This window comes from Apostichopus japonicus, chromosome 9, assembly GCF_037975245.1.
Source record: "Apostichopus japonicus isolate 1M-3 chromosome 9, ASM3797524v1, whole genome shotgun sequence".
NCBI lineage: Eukaryota > Metazoa > Echinodermata > Holothuroidea > Aspidochirotida > Stichopodidae > Apostichopus > Apostichopus japonicus.
This window is the reverse complement of record NC_092569.1, coordinates 19277764-19296952: the sequence shown is the minus strand read 5'-3', so window position 1 is coordinate 19296952 and position 19189 is coordinate 19277764. Positions and strand designations below refer to the sequence as shown.

The 19189-nt window shown below is 37.1% G+C and overlaps 1 protein-coding gene across 1 annotated transcript; it reads left to right on the top strand.

Moving 5' to 3' along the window:
- Positions 1–2763: 2763 nt before the first annotated feature.
- On the top strand, positions 2764–15718 carry LOC139974117 (protein LTV1 homolog). The gene is made up of 10 exons (XM_071981042.1): positions 2764–2926; positions 3699–3845; positions 4904–5113; positions 6499–6583; positions 7797–7935; positions 8773–8944; positions 9875–10002; positions 11174–11396; positions 12170–12370; positions 13336–15718. Exons 1-10 carry the CDS (start codon positions 2924–2926, stop codon positions 13447–13449), a joined length of 1422 nt encoding a protein of 473 aa, XP_071837143.1. The 5' UTR covers positions 2764–2923; the 3' UTR covers positions 13450–15718.
- Positions 15719–19189: the final 3471 nt, after the last annotated feature.

Here is a 19189-nt window from a genome sequence, read left to right as displayed (position 1 = left end):
AGGCCGGCCATCAGTCTTCAGCCCCCCCCACTCAAAAGTACCTTCCTATGCCACTGAATTCTATTCTATTCTATGCTATGCTATGCTATGCTATTCTATTCTGTTCTGTTCTATTCTATTCTGTTCTATTCTATTCTATTCTGTTCTGTTCTATTCTGTTCTATTCTATTCTTTTCTATTCTATTGATCATTGTTGCTATAGTTGTCGACTATGCCGGACCGTGCTTACAAAATAACATGTGTAGAATTTCCGTTAGTTATTTCTATTATTTTCATTATCTTTGTTTGTTCGCTCATCATGCAAGAATGACAGACGTATAAACGGAGATATGTGACGACATCACCTACTGAGGAAAGCGAACCGACCTTATCACTACACCAATTAATAATGATTTTTATTTTCAATTGATATCACGTCGTCGATAAACAGCATACACTTTACATTGACATAACATTGCGTGATTTCATAATCAAACTGGTTATTTCGCCTCTTAGACATGTTTTTTTATCTGTCGTATTAAATTTGTGTTTACATTGTTTATATGCTGCCCTCGCAGACGCGTCTAGATATGCGACACTAGACAGCTAGCTAACCAGCGAAATGACGAGAAAAAGACAGGAGTACGTTTCTGTAAACTGTATTGAGATTCCTCACTCATGTTATCGCGGTAAAACTGAAATAAAAGGATATGATAAACTTGAATAATAATGATGCTAAATACAACACTATGAATGTTTTAAATGAAAGATTATAACGGTGAACTTCGAACTTGCCATAGGCCAAAATGAAGCTCACCACAGTACAATAATTTACACTGAATAACTATAATGTGTGTCAAAAAGGATGAGAGTCGAATAACTCTGGGGTTCAATTAATTCTCTTAACTTGTCTTAAGAAGAATGAATAACAAAGTTTACTCAAGAACAAACAGAGTATCAAATGAGCAAAAACTATTAAGATTAATTAGTAACAACAATCCATCTCAACAAACGGCAATTACGTAACGTAGTAATACGCAACTCTGATAGGAACATGAATATGTAAGCAAAAACATAGTAGAACAGGGGTTAAGGTAATTAAAACACAAGTGTAACTAAATTAATATTAGCTTATTCAAGTCACAAGTAAATATATATAGTTATGGAGTCGCCCATATTTAATAAACAACAAAATATGTGCAAACCTGCAATCAAGGTAAATACTTCTTAATTGGAAAACAAATAGATTAATTATGTCTAATTAACAATCTCAATTAACTGACATGTGCATGGTAAGCAAGGTTGTACAATAATTAACCTAACAAATAAGACAAAGAGAAAAACTTACAGATTATAATTGAGCCAGGTCGAAAACGTTAGCTAATGAAACTGTGTACGGTATGTAAGGCGTATGCGGTGTTGCCTACTACAATGCTGAAAACAGAATGATGTCTATACTGAAAAACAACACAGGTCTCTGAGAAAAGAAATAAGTGTGAATCTCCCATTACCATGAGACCCTCCACATGTGTGGTCAAGGAGAAAAGTTTATCAACAACTCTTCCATCCTGACTTGCCCCCTGCTGACCTTTCAAAACAGAGCTGCTATGAAGTTACAGTAAGCTCAAACTGATCTGACCAAAAAGCAGGCAGCAGAGAGAAAGATAAGAAGAGTCAAAGGTGGCTTGCTTAATGAAGTATAAACAATAACATGTGTAGTAAGGTAAAAACTGAATCCCTGTGAAAATGAATAAGTACTGAAAACAGGACTACCCGCCCGATAGGCGATAAAAAAAAACATTTACTTGAATGGCAGAACAGTTTAATTTAAGACGATCTCGTAGAAAATAAGTTAAATTGAACGGACCTATTTCTTTGCTGTATGCTCGTTCCGTTTTTTCAACGTTTCAATTTCAAAAGATGATGTACTAGATATGGCATTAATTTCCCTCTGAATTTCCCAGTGTATCGTGGTATCGTTCAAACGGTCAGCATATCTATATACTGGTACAACACGACCGTTTCAATAGTATAACGGATCTAATATTTGAAATTACACCAAACGTAATATTCAAGATTTTTTTTAATTGAGCAAGAAACATTAATTTTAATGTTCCTGGCAGAGCAGCAACTGCACTTTAGGGTAAGGTTAAATAGCCTGGATAATTATGATTAGCATATCAGGTAGTCAATCATGTATATCTCGCAGTTAGATTGTGGGATATTTCAACAGTACGGAATTATAGTTGTTACAATATAGCGTACTAAAACTGCAGAGATTTTTCGGTCATGTAGCAAGACTCCAAGAGGACGCTCCAGCAAAGGTTGCTTTAAGAGAAGCACTGAGACATACTGCTAAACCAGTTGGAAGGCCCGTGACTACATTGCTTGGAAAAATAAAATCGCAATTCAAGGACATTAATATTAACAATTTCGAAGAAGCAATAAACATTGCGCAAGATCGTGATACGTGGCGGAGGTTAATCACTGAGCATGTCGGATAGACGAGACTCAACTTACTACTCAACTTACTAAAAAGAAAACTCATAAAGTCTTATCAGGTTTTTATAGGTTGTTGGAACAGTTCCATAGTTTTGAGCCTCCCGATCGGTCGTTTTACAAGTACTCTTTCCCTCGAGCTCCAATGAGAGGACGATTAATGTACAAATGCTAATTTTACTAGACACAATTATTAATTATGTCGATTTCAGGACTCGCAACATAGGAAGGCTGCAATCTATTTGGCGTTCCATACAAAAGACCATGGTCGCCGACCCTCTTTTGGACACCCTCTATGCCTTTCCGAACTATCACATGTAGGCTATAGGCTATATCTATATTACGTGGGTAACAGAGCAGTAGCACACGTGAAACCCCATATTTCGCATCAAACCAGTTTAATCCGTCAACTGTTTCTTTTTGAAGATTGGGTGATAAAAAGCCAATGGTATGTCAAGACATGTGTGTATAGGAAAGACTTAAGGCTTTGGCCTAACTATTGTTAGTGTTGACCGTAGCCTAACCTTGGGATTACGAAGGCACCTACAGTAACTCGTACTGACACTACTAGTAGTAACACTAACACTGGTAGTACAAATGATACAGTGGCAAACCTAAGTTAAACCTACCGTTACCCATATTCTAACTTACGTAATTGTCCTACTGTATCAAATGTCGTACGTAGGCAGCTCACACACATTTTCTTTCCTTTGTCATTCATTTCATGGTCTGTACAAAATACAATGGAGTAACTGCAGAATACAGGGACACTTAACGCAGGCCTATTCTTAACATGGGTCTATTCAGTTCTATTTACCTGTCTGGGCTATGTAATGTTATTGATCCATCTAAATGTAGCCGAGAATCAAAACGTGAAAGGCTGCAACACATTTTGTATGAGATATCAGTCAAGGTTTATGTAGTTATGATGTTGTCTCTAGAGGAAGAGTAACACTGCAGAGGCAGATGCCACATATATGTACAACAGGTAGGCCTAGGGGCCAAAGTGTCATATTACAGAGAAGCATGATGGACTCATAATTGACATACTTAAGGATTTTTTAATGCAATATTCTTATGTTTGGATTAAATGTGACTTCGAAAATTTTGTGCAGAATGTGGTCTTTATTAGGCCTAACTTGTAGGCAACTACTATCTACTGTACAGTGGCTTACCACATATAACCTCACATATATTTGCCTTCTTACATTTCATTCCAGGGTCGTCACAAGAGACAACAGTTTATCGACAAGAAAAATGCTGTGACATTTCACTTGGTACATCGTAGTCAGAGAGATCCTCTACAAGCAGATGAAGAGAGTTCCAAGTTTGTCCTCCAAGAGGCTGTCAATCTCAATGAAGAAAAGGTTTATTTCCATTTCAAGCAGTTTTTTATGTTTATAAAGCCTACTTCAATTTTACCCATAAGTACTGTTGGCACTGTAAGGACAGGATTCCGGGCTTGGTTGAGTCAAGTGCACAGTCACTGGCAATTTAAAGGCTTACTGGCCTCCACATTTGAGTAGTCAGATGTAAATATTAAAACATTTCATTGATATAAAAATCGACATATCTTTTGAGAGCTCCAGTACTTAGTCAAAATGATTTATGCAATGAAGATGTTCAATGCTTGAAAGAAGTGCACTGGTAAGTAGGCCTACCAACACAGCTATATGATGACAGACAGTACATGAACAGGTGACCTAGGACTGAACTCCCAGTCACCGCTCAAGAGAAATCCAAATGTAAAATCACATAATTGGTTACAAAAAAATCAGGCATGGAGTATGAGCTCTAATTGGCTAGGATTCAGTAAAGGGAGCACTTTGATTTGTATGTCACAGAACATTAAAGTGGCGATTGGTCAGAATATTGTCTGACCACTAACCTGACCACGAAGACTACGAAACAAATCTAAAGCCATACAATACTGTACTTCAAACCGGTTAGAAATTGATCGATGGTACGACAAAGTACCTGGAACGATTTATATGCTTATTAATACCTGGGACTTAGATTGCAGACGTATGACATTTGGGAGAACTTGAACTACGGATGTGAACTATAAAATATAAAAACAAAAAAGAATACAATCAAAGAATTCAGATTGACCATTTAAAAAACAAACAGAGAGATGTCCTGAAGTTTGATGCATCATCGCAGTTCTAGGCCAGGGTTTATTGCAGAGAGTTGCTTGTTATAAAAGCAATCGACAGTGACAGTACATTGTCTGCAAACACTCTGTCATATTCTACTTACTTGTTCTATCAGTTTTACATACTCTAGTTTTATATTTTGTTCTTGATTTAGCATTTAATACTCAAGATTTGGAACACACTTAATTAGATGAGATTTATGTTTGTTGCCCTCAAACATGTAGAGTAAATATGTTTCTTCATCTCATTCCGTTCTTTTTTTCCTTTAGAAAACAAATGATGAGGAACGTAAAGAGGAACGCAAAGAGCAACAGAGGAAGTACGGTGTTTTCTTTGAGGATGACTACGACTATACGCAGCATCTGCGAGAAGCACAAAGTGAAAATGTAGTTTGGCAGGCCGATGCTCCTGCTGGCGATGGAGCAAGGGGGCCTAAACAAGATGTTAAAGTACAGTTTCTGGATGAGGACAGGTCAAAGGTCAGTCTGCAGTGGCGGAGCGTCCATACAGTCTGGGGGGCGGATGCCCCCCTGACAGACTCAAATGGGCTGCTGGTGGGCGCCCTTTTCAGCTTTTTACCACCTTTTACTTATTCGCGAATATTGACTTTTTTATTGCGCTCTCATCTACCTATCGACATTTGTCATATTTTGTTGGTGTAATTTTCTGACAAATTGCTCTAACGGCGGTCTTTAATTTAATGGCGATGACAAATGGCGATGACACCTATTAATTCTTCGTTCATCTACAAATTAGCAAGGCCCGGAATGGGTCATTTCCGGCGATCTAGGGAGTATCTTTACTCAAAAAATTTCTGTACGCTCCGCGCCAACTTGTGGTGGCGCTCCGCTTAGATAGTGTCGAAAGCGCCCCTACAGACCATTCTCGCACCCCCTGACCAATACCCCTAGCTCCACCACTGTCAGTCTGGCAAATATATATGCCTAATCTTATGATTTTTAAGTTTTAGAAATAACAGGTTTACATATCAACTCATACTCACACATCTACAAATCATTTTGCAAAGTCATAAACTGGTAAATTTATGTTATAAAGTAAAGCAAATTTACACAGTGTTGTGGATGTTTTTTCCTTGTTAGAACGTTACAACGGTTGAGTTTTATTTTTTTGAGAAATGTTTTGCCAAAGGGTCAGGTTTCGGGTACCCACGGCCAGGTACTTTCCAGGGTGGGGTAGAGGAAGGGGGAGGAGGATTGACTAGATCTGCTGGCAATGAATTGGTAGCATCAGAAGTAGTTTCATCTCTTTCCCATTATGAACAACAACTAATTTATTGGGAGGGGACAAAATGTTTTCAGATTTACCCTTGCCATAAATTTAGTAACTTATCATTCTTTGCAAAGGAAAACCAAAAGAAAATCACATTGTCTTCTTTGTTTTGTATGAAAAATGGGGTTTCTTAGGAACTAGTGGGATAACGAAAATTATTGTGCATAGTGTCGGAGTGGGAGATAAAATTTGGGAGATAAAAAATCTGGGAGATAAAATCTGGGATAAAATCTGGGAAAAAATCTGGGAGATAGAATTTGAATAATGAGGAAAATATTGCAATTACTGTAAGTGATTCAATACCAAATGCTGATTATTTACAGAATAAGATTCTACTTACAGGGAATAAGTTAGATTTTAAATTTCATTTAACAGTTTTGAATGCCCTGACCTTTGTCTCTAATGATATGTTATGGTTCCTGTGTCTACATAGTAAAAACTGCTATGCATCTTTGCATTTGGATAGCAAGTTGCCGATTTGTTTGGATAGTTTGTTGAGAAGAGAAACTGGATAAATTGTTCCCGGAATCGTTAAGTGTCATAAACCACAAGGTTTTTCTTACCCACCTTTTAGGCCAAGATTCAGCTGCCAGCAAATATATTTGCATCTTCAAGAGAGGAAGACATTGGACTTTTGAACAGAGCTGCACCAATCAGCGGTGAGTAAATTTGTTGCCCAAAAGCTGAAAGATTCTGGTGTGTGTGATGTTGTGCCGTAGCTGTGCCACAGAATTGTTGGTTTGATTGTTTAAGCCAGCTCTCATATTGGAGAAAGGGGGGGGGGGGACTGGGGTTCCTCCTAGTGAAAACAAATAAAAATTAAGATGTGAAATTGTGTATTTTGAGACATATTGTTAAAGGCTACACACAAGGCTATACTCAAAATTAGCAAGTACTTTAAGTGTTTTTGAGAAATTGAAAAGGGAGTGGGTGTTTGCAACCCTACATGTCCCCATGCCTGAATATTCAGGAGTATTTGTGAAGAGACTGTTTGTGTATATGTGGCTGTTTAACAGTTCTGACGGTCTCATTGTAATACTAGTCCAATTCCTTTTCCTTGATTTGTTTTCTACAGTAGATAGTTAGTGTTTGTTAACATGATCCTTACAATCACATTGAAGAGCTTTCTTCTTGTTAAAGTTTTTGAATATTTAGTAGTTGTTTTGTCACTTCAGTATATGTTGCTGTTTCATCAGTTCTGATGATCAGATGTGTTCATGCCATAGACTATATACAGAGTCTGATGTTCTCACAACCGAACTGTCAATTTTTCCCTCAAGTACTTTCCTTTCTAAGTAGATTATGAACTTTTTTCTTTGTGGAGTCTATGCCGGGTCTAAGATATAGGCCAGGGGTAGGCTGGAAGTCCAGCTTGCGGCCCACGGTGAAATTTGTATCCGATAATTACAGAAATGGAATTACAGTTTATGATAACTAAATGATAAAAACGTTTTACAAAGCAAATGTCCATCTGTTATGTTTCGACATTCATAGATCACAAGTAACCCAATGTAGACCCTATTGACAAAATTCAAAACTGTTCAGTTTTATTCTGTCGGTCATTCAGTGTTTCCATTGTATTAGTTGATCTTTGGTAGGACAAATACTTTAGTCTAAAAGATGGTTTTTGCAGGGTGACATTAGCAGGGTTTTGAAATCCTCATGTCATTCACATAATGGCCACATGCAGCACTTTGTCCACCTGTGATAAAGACCCCTAAAATAACATTAATGTCTCTTGATTACCGCAATCATACTTGTGATAGTGTGATTTCTTTTCTGAAAGGTTGTTGGGGTTCGGTCAGTTGGAAAATAACCCGGGCTGGTACTTTTGGAATCAAGTCTGATGTATGACTTTTTTTTCTACTTCAGGTCCTAGATTAGATCTAGATCCAGATATCGTTGCTGCGTTGGACGAAGATTTTGATATGGACGATCCGGAGAACCTTCTCGATGATGATTTCGTAGTGATGGCTCAAGGCGGGACACCAGGGGTGGACGGAGAAGATGGGTTTGTTTTTAGTTACCTTCCTTCTCTTTTGCACCTGATAAGAAGTAACATGATGTCAGATTTCAATCAAGAATTTCCTCAAAATGATGACTTGAATTTGCATGTTTTACAGAATCTTCCTTATCAGTACAGAGATCATTTATACACTACTTAAACTATTTAGAACTGAACAGCTCATATAAGGGGTTTATTCACGAAAATGGCTGGATTAGCAGAAGGTCAGCTCCTCAAATAGCCAAACAGAAATAACATAAAATGACAGATAGACTGAGATGGCCTGAAATGTGTCAATGTTTACACTACACTATTACAATTACATTTGATAATGAGAGATGGTGTGTTGTTTTAATTATTCATTGAGGTTGACAGATTTAAAAATGTGTAATATGTAAGTTGGTCTGACATTTCCATCCTAGCAGGATCTTCTTCAGAGGCTTAGTGACAAGTAACAGTAACAGAAGGGACAAAAACACACACAGAATACAGACAGGTTAATGAGCATGTTGAACACAAAGAGATATATGTAAGGGGATTAGTAGACACTATTCTGTGTGTATTTTTGTCCCTTCTGTTACTGTTACTTGTCATTTAGCCTCTGAAGAAGATCCTGCTAGGATCGAAACGTCAGGCCAACTTACTTTAACACATTCTCTCACAGGCTCTCTAGTGGATAAGCAGTTTGCTAACAGTTTTACTTTAATTCGATATAAAAATGAACGGTTCCTTTAAGACTGGTAGATGATCAGCGCTGCAGCAAAAGCTACAGTTAAAGTAACTTTTCTCATGATCAATTACAATATACATGATAAAGTGAGGTGGTCGCTTTTAACTTTATAGAATGGACAGCGATGCTGACCGCAGCGAGGACGAATTCAGCTCGGGAGGAGAATGTGAGGACTTTGATGACGAGGAGGAGGAAACTAAGACCAGGTTTACAAATTATTCACTCAGCTCGTCCGTCATCAGAAGAACGGACGGTCTAACGCTCTTGGACGACAGATTCGAAAAGGTAAAACAGACAACTTGTAAATATTATCCAACAGTTTGCAGTAAAGATGGTGATGTTTACAAGAGGTTCTTTTTTACGTGGGGGGAGGGGGAGGTAGGGGAGAAGTATTGTTTTTGGAGAAGTTGTTAATCATTCATTTGTTTGGAAGTCTGTTTGAACTCTTTAAAGTAATTATCGGTGGTGTTTTTGCCGTTGTGGGAGAGAATGGTAGTAATGGGAACGTTTCGGTAGTGAAGGGAGTATTAAATGACAGCGGGGGACTGGCTATGCCATTGATTTAATAATACCTTCAATGAAGACAACAAGTCCTACTATGACTACTAGTAACTTTATTTCGTCTTGTATAACTGAGTTTGCTGTTCGGTTAACCCTTGAAAGATAGTCAAGCTTGTGCTACCAGCAAAGTTTCTGAAAATCTACTTGTTGTTAACGTGCATACAGTGCTCTTGGCTAAATTTGCAAAAGGAACGCAAGTCATTTGGCTTTACACTGGCTGGTCAATAAAATACTTGATAGCATGGAATAAGTCACTTGAGATGAAGGTTATTGTGGATCTGACAAGGAATTGATATACGTGATGTACCAAAAAATAGCAAAGAGATGCTGAAATAATGGAACTTGTTGAAAGACAAGCTTGGAACAGGTACACCAAATTGGGGGGGGGGGTGGGGTTTAACAAGCAGGCAGGTACCCTAGGCTGGTCTCTGCAAGGTCACCAAATTACTTTCAGGTCCTTTGTCTTGTTTTTTGTTTGACCAAATGTTTTGTGAAATAAAATGAAATCCACCGATGTTGTTGTTTTATTTTTGGTGTAGTTTTCAATTAATCTCTGGCAGGATTACTTCATTTCTGAATTCCGCATATGTAAAGGCTGCCTTTCACATGCAGTTGTTCTTGTTTTTCCTTCTAATGTCCGATCCCTTGCTGTAGATATTTGAAGAGTATGATGACATGGAGATGGGGGCGCTAGACCACGATGACATAGAAGGGTTCGTTCCCGATGACAGTGAAATACTGAAGCAAGTCATGAGTGAATTTGAAGATTCACGGAAGAGATTGTAAGTTCTCGGGGGATTGAAAGAGAAGATGAAATAATGATGTGGCTTCACCAGGTAGCCTACTGATCCGTTTGTGAAGTTCTTCAATAATGGGTATATAAGAATAGGCCTTGTTTAGTTTGCCAGTATGAAAAGAAGGGCACTGGCTAGCAATCTTCTGCCAGTCGACGATAAGCATTTTAAACACAAGGTAATTCAGTTAACAGTCGTCGCTCAAAGAATCTACATGGTTTCCACACATAAGTCTTGTATTGATAATACTGCTCATGATCAGCAGATATTATTGGCCTGCTCTCAATAGCCTGTACACTAACCGATGTGCATTGTAATTCAGAGGAGGGCCACTGAGAACTTGATGTTAGCCAGTAGATATTTTTAAACACTTGGATGGCCAAGTGGCTAAAACTTGTGAAATTCTAGTAATTCAAATAATGAATTGAAAAGTCATAAATAAAGAAAACCCACGAAAAGCGTTGCTCATTAGCATATCCATTCAACGTTCATTTCTAATGAAAGATGATAAAAGATGAAAGATGATAAAATATTCAGAAACTTTGAGGATTGCCATTGATACATTTTTTCATGTGTTTGATGATTATATGAAAATGTGCCTGGGCAATGAGAATTTTGTTATAGAATGGACCAAGTATGTTATACACCAAGGGCGTAGGAACCGGGGGGCTGGGGGGCGCCAGCCCCCCAGTGAAAAATATAGGGGGGGCGGAAGTATCATTCCGTCCCCCACTTCGCAAGTCAGAAAACCCCTTTTTCATTTCTCAATAAATGATAAAGTGTGAAGTGTGCTATATTGCACCAAATTGCATCTGAGGCCACCTGGTAACTACAGTTAGACCCCTCCCCCAGGCCGGCCATCAGTCTTCAGCCTCCCCACTCAAAAGTACCTTCCTACGCCACTGTTATACACTAATGAAATTTTCATTCAGAGAAAATTGTGTTTTATATAGAAATGATCTTAGTGTTTGTAAATTTTGAAACAAAGAATGTGATTGGAGGAAAGTTAGTTTATCTCTCAACCAAACACACAAGTGTTGATGCCACATCCCATTTCTCCTTTAAAAGTTTAAAATGTTATACAGAGTTGCTTCTCTTCTCAGGAATTTTTAAAACTTTTTCCCTTAAATTTTCTGTGTTTTGATATATTCTCATTCAGAGTCTTAGAGAAAGCTGAAGCGGATGAGGTTAATCGAAAGGACAGACAATCTGAAGATGGAGACGATTCCAGCGACGATTTGGAGAAAGATCGAATCGAAATTGAAGAAAGCAGGAAGGAAAAATGGGACTGCGAGTCGATCCTCAGCACGTATTCTAACTTGTACAATCACCCCAAGATCATAGACGACGGGCCCAGAAAGAAGAAACCCGACAAAGTGCAGGTGAGCCCTCTATGAAGAATCTGATGTAAATCGTAAAATTGTAGCTAGTCGTGAACTCTTGAGAACAGTGCAATTAACCCCACCCCCAGCCTCTTCTCTCTGGCTCATCTGTCTTCTCATTACTATTTCACTTTCTCATCACATTTTTTTTGGGGGGGGGGTAGGATTTCATGGTGTTAGTAGTTAGATATGTACATATTCCTGTACTGAGATTTAGCGTACATACAGTGCAGTACACATGGTCAACCATTGTGACCAATACACACTGTGTGGTGCTGCACTAAAGAGGCCAGTTTTATTCTTTATGAAAGATTACAAAAATCAACAAAAGTTTATAATATCAGGCTTGTTGTTGGCAAGTGTTGTAACTGCAGTATTGGTACAAGTTACAGGTAGTACTAGAAATTTTTGCGGGAAATTCCCCCCAAGAGAAAGTACATTTGCGGGATCCGCTAGATAAATTGCAGGAATCCCGCAATCGCACATCCTAATGCCAACACTGGTTCAGATAACTAAGGTTTCATGCAGGGCAACCCCTTGACTTGATTTTTTAGATTTTTGTAATGCCTTGGTGATACTTCAGTCCAATTTCAATTTAAGACATTTGTCCAGAGTAGGTAACTTTTATACCAAATAATGAAGTAAAATCTGCAACTTTTGATATACTCCGGTTGGCACTGTATGCAGTAACAATTATACAAGAGAAAGTGTCCGGTGTTTGCCGGTTAACTTAGAAGTTGTTACTGAGTTTTAGGCAATTCTTTTCATACTAGGATGGTACCATCAGGTTATCATCAAAGACCGGTATGCCATTAGGGGTGTTACCTGCTCCAGGGCCTACCAAGAAACAGTTAGAGAGGCAGGAACTCGAGGAGTACAGGCTACCTCTGGTGTTACCTCATAGGAAGAAAGGACAAAAGGAGAGTGTCGAGGAGAGGAAGGACAGAAAACAAGCAATCAAAATCGAGAGGAAGGTAGGAAGAAATCACTAGTTAGGATGATGAAAGAAATGAATCTGTTAATAGTTCTAGACTGTTAGGTTTACTGCCAGGTTCTAAAGCAGTCTTTGAGTTAATTTTGAAGGGGAAAAAATTGTGCTTGGTAGAGACACTTAAATCATTCACTTGTCACCATTTCATTTATGGTTTAGTATTGGGTGTTTATTACTATCTGTTTTAGGCTTTTACAATAATTGTCTTACTGTACTATAGTTTCTCATACTTATTTATATTTAAACATTGACTACGATTTAATCTATTTTACTATTTACTTACTTCTGAATTTGTTTTGGACTATAGGGTTTTGGGCTTTTTTTTTGATATAATTTTAATTTTTTAGTATCGTTTAGCACGGGTGACTTTTATATTGTTGCTTTTGGCTTTTACAGTTTTTGCCTTATTGGTTCTATATATTTAATATTTTGGTTTTTGTTACTATTTGTTTTTAGGTTTTATATTTGTAAAGCGCTTTGAGCAGCTTTGCTGATTATGCGCTATATAAATATTACTTATTATTATGATTATTATTATTTTGTGACTAAATAAATACAACTCAGAGGGTTTGTGTTGTGATGTCTCAGGCTGTTGTCATGTCATGGTTGGCTGGTAACTTCTTTTTTAAATGTTCAGATATGATTATGTCACATCCAAGATCCTTTGAAGTTGTTGGTGGTATATGTGGATTTTTAATTTGGTCTGAGATGGGAACATGGACAGGGAATTTTAAGTTTTTTTCTTAACTAAAATCCCCTTTGCGGTATGCATTTATCTTTCTTTGAGGTCATAAGTTTATGTAGGTTACTGACCAGCTAGTTGATTTCCTTACATTAGCAGCACTGCTGTATGTATGGCATTCTTGGTGAGAACGTCGTTAGTCGTACTAGCCGCAGCGAGTAATTTCGTCACATGACAACTTCATGAACTGCCTTTCTTATCCATAGATGAGGCGGATAGAGAAGAAAGCGAATAAGGAGGCGTTCAAAGAGGAAGAAAAGACACAGAAGAAAATCATGATGAACCGGATAACTCAGATGCAGGGTGTGAAAGTAACATGACCTCTGACCCTCGTCCCAGCTATGGTCTTCCATTGCCAAACTTTAATGACATAGGGAGTCAGTTCCAACGGGAAGTAAAACTGTCGTCAAAGGACATTTAGTGGTCCTAGAATGAATAGTGGTGATCTCTCACAAGTGCCGAATTATTCTGCGAGGAAGGCAATGTCACCTCTCGGAAGAGAAGGTATCATCAGTTGATGAAAAAACTGTTTCAGAAGTTAAGGATAATTTCTGTTGAGAGGCAGGGGTGGATAAAACGGTAGCATTGCATCAGAATGGCCAATCACATCAGCAGAGGGGTTCGGAGGAGCAGAGTAAAGAGTTTAGTCAGAGCTTTGTATGTCATCTTTGTTTATCTTTCTGTAAGTGGTACTGAGCACTGTAACATGTCATTTAGGTCAGGTGATTTGTCGTCAGCTGATTCGACCAATGGGGAGGCTGTATTGAAACTCATATTCTAGCATAGTTGCCTGATGTACTTGAACTCGTGCTGATGGATTTGTACTCAGTCCCTTCATTAGGGGCATTTTGGATATCTAGGGTGGATTCTAGTCCAAGGTTGAGTACTCGTGGTTAAGGTCTTGTACCACGTGCAGTGACTTCTATTCGAATACTCATACTGCTGTTCTCAATTGTTTGTTTGCTGGTTATAAAATAGTTTGTTGTATCAAAGCGATTGGGGGAGGGGGTATCTACCTATGTAGGCAGATGCAAGCAGCTCATACATAGATAATGGATCGTAATTTCTGTGGATTCTAAAGCTTTGTATGAGACATTATCATCCTCTTAGGAAGATTGTCATATCCTCAGGGCTTTATAATCATGAAAGCATCAATTGATGAGCAGAGAATGAGTTGTGGGAAAAGAGGGGGGAGAGTTTGGGAAATGAATCCCTCATTTGCTAAAGAGAACCACTGCTCAAACTGACTGACCAAGATTTGTTTTGCAAATATGTTGTCATGTGGTGGAAGAATGAACATAAGAAGGAGGGGAGGGGGGCGGTAGAGGGAGGACTCGATTGACTTGACATGGGAGGTTTCATATATGGTGTACCACAACCTTTATGGTCAGGTTTTTCAAAGAAATTCCAGTAACTGTATGCACATTTTCATATGGTGTATTTTGGTTCTGTAGTATGTGATGCTTGATAGGGTATCAAAGCCGCCGCCCACCCCCCCCCCTTCCCCCAAAAAAGTCCAAATATCTCAATCAATGGGACAGACGTCTTAGTGATGCATGGAATTGCCAAAGGAGTCTGGAATATCTCGGTTTGAGATTTTAATATTCTTGTTGTAATGCAAGTGAAAGATCTGGTGTCCATACGATAACAACTAAATGATAACTTTTCCAAGTCATGTTGAGTTTGCAAATCCCAGTATTACCCAAATACCTGCAGAATTGTGAAGCTGGCACATTTTGATGCCCCCCCCCCCCCCATTAGAATGATTTACTATGACAATAGTCTTGACAAAATGGTATAAATAATCAAGAGTTAAATATCATGGAAATATGAAAAGAAAAGATTATAAGATTATTATTTTTTGTCTTCTTTGTCTTTATTTCCCAATTATTTGTTAACATAAATATATTTGGCCTTGTCAATCTTACTTATATCTTCAGATCACAAAGAAAAGAAAAAAATCATAGAATAAGACTAATAAAAAAAGAGACCACCAGAAGAAGAATAATGATCTTACAGGAAGTCTGTATATACTGAAACAAATTTATGAATGAGCGGCCATAAAATTAAAACATTAAATATTAACAATTCTTACAAGTCTTGAACATCGACAGTGTTAAGAGGAAATTTAATGTGACAAGAAACGAAAAGAAAGGTGGTAAAAAGAAAGAAACTTAATGCAATTGAAATTAATAATCTCTCATCCTAAGACATATCTATATCTCCAATAAACATCTTAAATAGTATGTCTAAGACTCCCTGGAATGCGTAACACACAAAGACTAGTGATGGCGGCTAGCTGGTTTTCAAATGTAACTTATAATTGTAAATCATGATATGTATGGATTAAAGTAAAAGCATGCTGTATTGTGATCCGCAACCATTGAATTTCTGATATAATCACCATTTTGATCGATAGCTAGATGACAGTTTGCAGGGTTGATTTTAATGCACGTAGGTTAATACAGTTGATACCCGGTAAGACTCTACCAGATGGTAGAGTTCTAAGCAATGGCATACCATCATCTCGGAGGTGGTGACAAGGGAACAAAATGAGGTGGGATTGTGATGTCATAATAGTCGTAACAGCAAGAAAGGACCATCAGAGAAAAACAAAGTATTTAATTTGGTTGCATTCTTAAAATGAGAGAGGATTGGGGGGGGGGGGGGGGGTTAGGGTATTTTGGAAGATGGTTTCCAGCACTCCACCTCTATAGTGTTCACCCATCATAATCCCACAAACTAAATCGTCACCTTGTGCAATTGTACGAATGGCCGAGTCATCGTTTTTAGCACCCATTCTAACACTGTCAAAATAGTGAATGAAATTATAAATCAAATACTGGACTGACCTAGGTCAGTCCAGTATTTGATTTATAATTTCATTCATTATACTACAACTGGATGAATCATAACATACATCAACACTGTCTAAATAGGTTATTTTTTAATCACAACACGAGATGCAAAAAGTGGCTTCTAGTTTGATAATTTGGTATGAGATATTACAGATAAAAACATTAATTTCTTTGCTGGTTATTTATAAAAGCCTGCTGTAGGCCATATGATTTATTATGATACAATTGGACTTGGACAGATGTTTTTTGCTACCTGCTGTCAAACGATGCTGCATTGCTTGAATTTTTGTTACTTGTTATACACCGACTTGAAGCACTGAGTTTTTACAAAGGAATACGTAAATATCTGGACAGAAGCAAAGGATGAGAAAGATGTTAGTAAATACTTATGACTGTACTTATCTCATGGTTTTAACTTTCCTATAGAGAAGATAAAATCAATCTTTCCTTCACGATGACCATCTCTGACTATCTTGGTACATACTTTAGAGGTAAATACATCAAACCTTATAGTTACCATTCCCCCCGCTGTGAAAGAAGTGAAACCTCAAATTATTTTACCTCTCATCTCAACTTGAGGCAAATAATTGTCACAGGTATGACAAATTAACAAACAAATTATTGAGCAAATTATTCTATGTGACTTCCCACCTAATTTTTTTTTGTTTTTTGTTTATTTAGAATAAATGTAAGCATTAGCTTCTTAATGATACATATTGGTAATAATAATACTAGCTATCTATGAATCCATTAATGGGAGCGACATCAAATTGTTGTCCGAACTACTGCCGTCTTTGGTCACACATGGAGTGGACCGCGCCATAACAAATGGTTTGATCTTGGTACGATAAGGGTGAACTCTGCTGGTCAGGTTTCATGAAAACCTTGGGATCTGATGAAAAGTTGTCTCTTTTCCTTAAATATGCACAAACAAACACGCCCATACGAAAAAAGGAAAATACCAAACCAGAATCACTTATGATGGCACTTTTCACTCTTGCTTCCATCATAGCATTTTACCTCAATGAGAACAAAACTTCATTAGATATGGTCAAACTTAAAAACTTCTGTTAAGGTGCCTCCTTCAGAAAATTGTACTTGATCACTAAATTCAACCCTCCTAAAGCATTTGGAAGGGTAACTAGAACCTCGGGACAAACTTGACAGTGTTTGAAACATAACTTCCAAGGTTACTATTTAGGTTAACTACTGATAATCTTTAATATAGAGTTTCAATTGTTCATTCTGGTAACTAGCAACAGTCATTGTTAATAGTACAGTCTGCATGATATGAACAGTCCACTACAGTAGATTGGATATTATTCAATCTCAAAGGGTCGCAACTTTCAAGAAAATTATTTGTGAATATGTAGCTTATTCGCTCGATTATAAACAAAAGCTTGCTTTGCGGATAAGATTTGCTTACTTATTGTAAGACTGTCATAACCTATAGTATCCAGTGTTTGCAACAGTATAACACGATTGAAAAAACAAATAAATTAAATTGAAAAAAAAAGATACATGACAATTAATACTTTAATTTGCCACTACATACATGTTGGTATATTGTACAGTTTCCAACAACAATTTGAAACTGAAAAGAAAATGCTGGACTTTGGACCAAAGAGACAGCCCCTTCACCCCCCCCCTCGTTTTAGGCCAGTCCAATAAGAACTCATATTATCCACCAAAGTCACTTATTCGAATCAAGTGAAGTTTGTAAAAGTTTCCAATCCTTGAACAAACATCTTTGGACTATATAAAGAGCAGACAGTTTAACACTTAAAAAGTGAGGGCATCTTGATACAAGGAGGACACACATGATATGATCAAAGTGGATTGTGAAATTTTACAACAAAGATAATCCTTAACTTTTGGAAAAATATCAAACTCTTTAACTTTTGGTTGTTCTGTTAAAGATACAACTTAAAACTAATTCAATCTACAGTCAAATTTAAATCAAATACAACTATATATACAGGGAAATGTTTGTTTGTCCATCAAAAATACTGTATGGTAATTTCTCAGACAATCCCTTTGGTCAGATAAAGAGAACATTAGATTCAAACTAAACCAAAAACAAATAAATCAACAAAATAATAATGGTTACCTCATTATTTTTGTGGTTCCTGTTTGACTTATCAAATCATACTGTCAGTGGCAATATCTACTTACGGAGCCACTGACAAAAGAATTTCTTGAAAGTGGGTGCCAGGGAGACAAGTTTTTGTAGATATTATTGAAAAATCAGTGCATACGAGCACTTCACAATCTAATCTAATCAGATCAGATCTATAATCTAATCTAATCAGATCAGATCTATAATCTAATCAGATCAGATCTATAATCTAATCTAATCAGATCAGAATAATATAATCTAATCTAATCAGATCTTTGATAATCATTCAAAGCAGTGAATATCATATCATAGACTACACAGTGTGTATTAACACCACTAAAGACAGAAATGGCTTGGCATATATATATATATATATATATATATATATATATATATATATATAGGCCTATGGGTTATATCGTTGTTAGGATAAACTGATATTTATAGTGTGCAAATGTGTGCACAAAACCTGGGGTTATTATTCAAAACTAATAGGTAGTAACAATCAAAATTATTGATAGGATGACACGGTGTTGGTTTATATCACCACGGTAACGAGCTAACTAGTGGCATAGTGCTACCTACACCAGTGACATCACATCTACTTGATAATTTACATGAAAATTGTGACAACTTTCTTAGACTACTCAACTCTGTTATCTTAAGTCTATTGATCAGACCATGACAGGTACTTCTTGCACAACAGATCGGTATCTCAAATAAAGTTTAACAATATCATTGTGTATTCCTTTGGTTAGATATTGTAACACTATTTTCCCCTCAGTTTTTGTAGACAGATTGTACTCTTTGGAAATTAAAGATTTTAAGATGTCCATTGAATGAAAGACGAAAAAATACCCTAGTTTTCGAATCGAGTGAGATTAACCAAAGATATCTATTCTATTCTAATTTTTTCCTTTTTTTTTTGTCTTTAAACTGTCACTTAAATTAATAAACTTTACAATAACTAAATAACTAGTTACACAACAATGTTCTATACATTCTGCCATTGTTATGATCATTTTTTTACACACCACGGACACTCTGAGAATTAGGACATGAAATTACGAGATGGTTGATTCA

Coding starts and splice junctions, on each gene's coding strand:
- LOC139974117 (XM_071981042.1), top strand. Junction 8,945..9,874: donor TGGACGACAGATTCGAAAAG/GTAAAACAGACA, acceptor CCCTTGCTGTAG/ATATTTGAAGAGTATGATGA. Junction 10,003..11,173: donor GAAGATTCACGGAAGAGATT/GTAAGTTCTCGG, acceptor ATTCTCATTCAG/AGTCTTAGAGAAAGCTGAAG.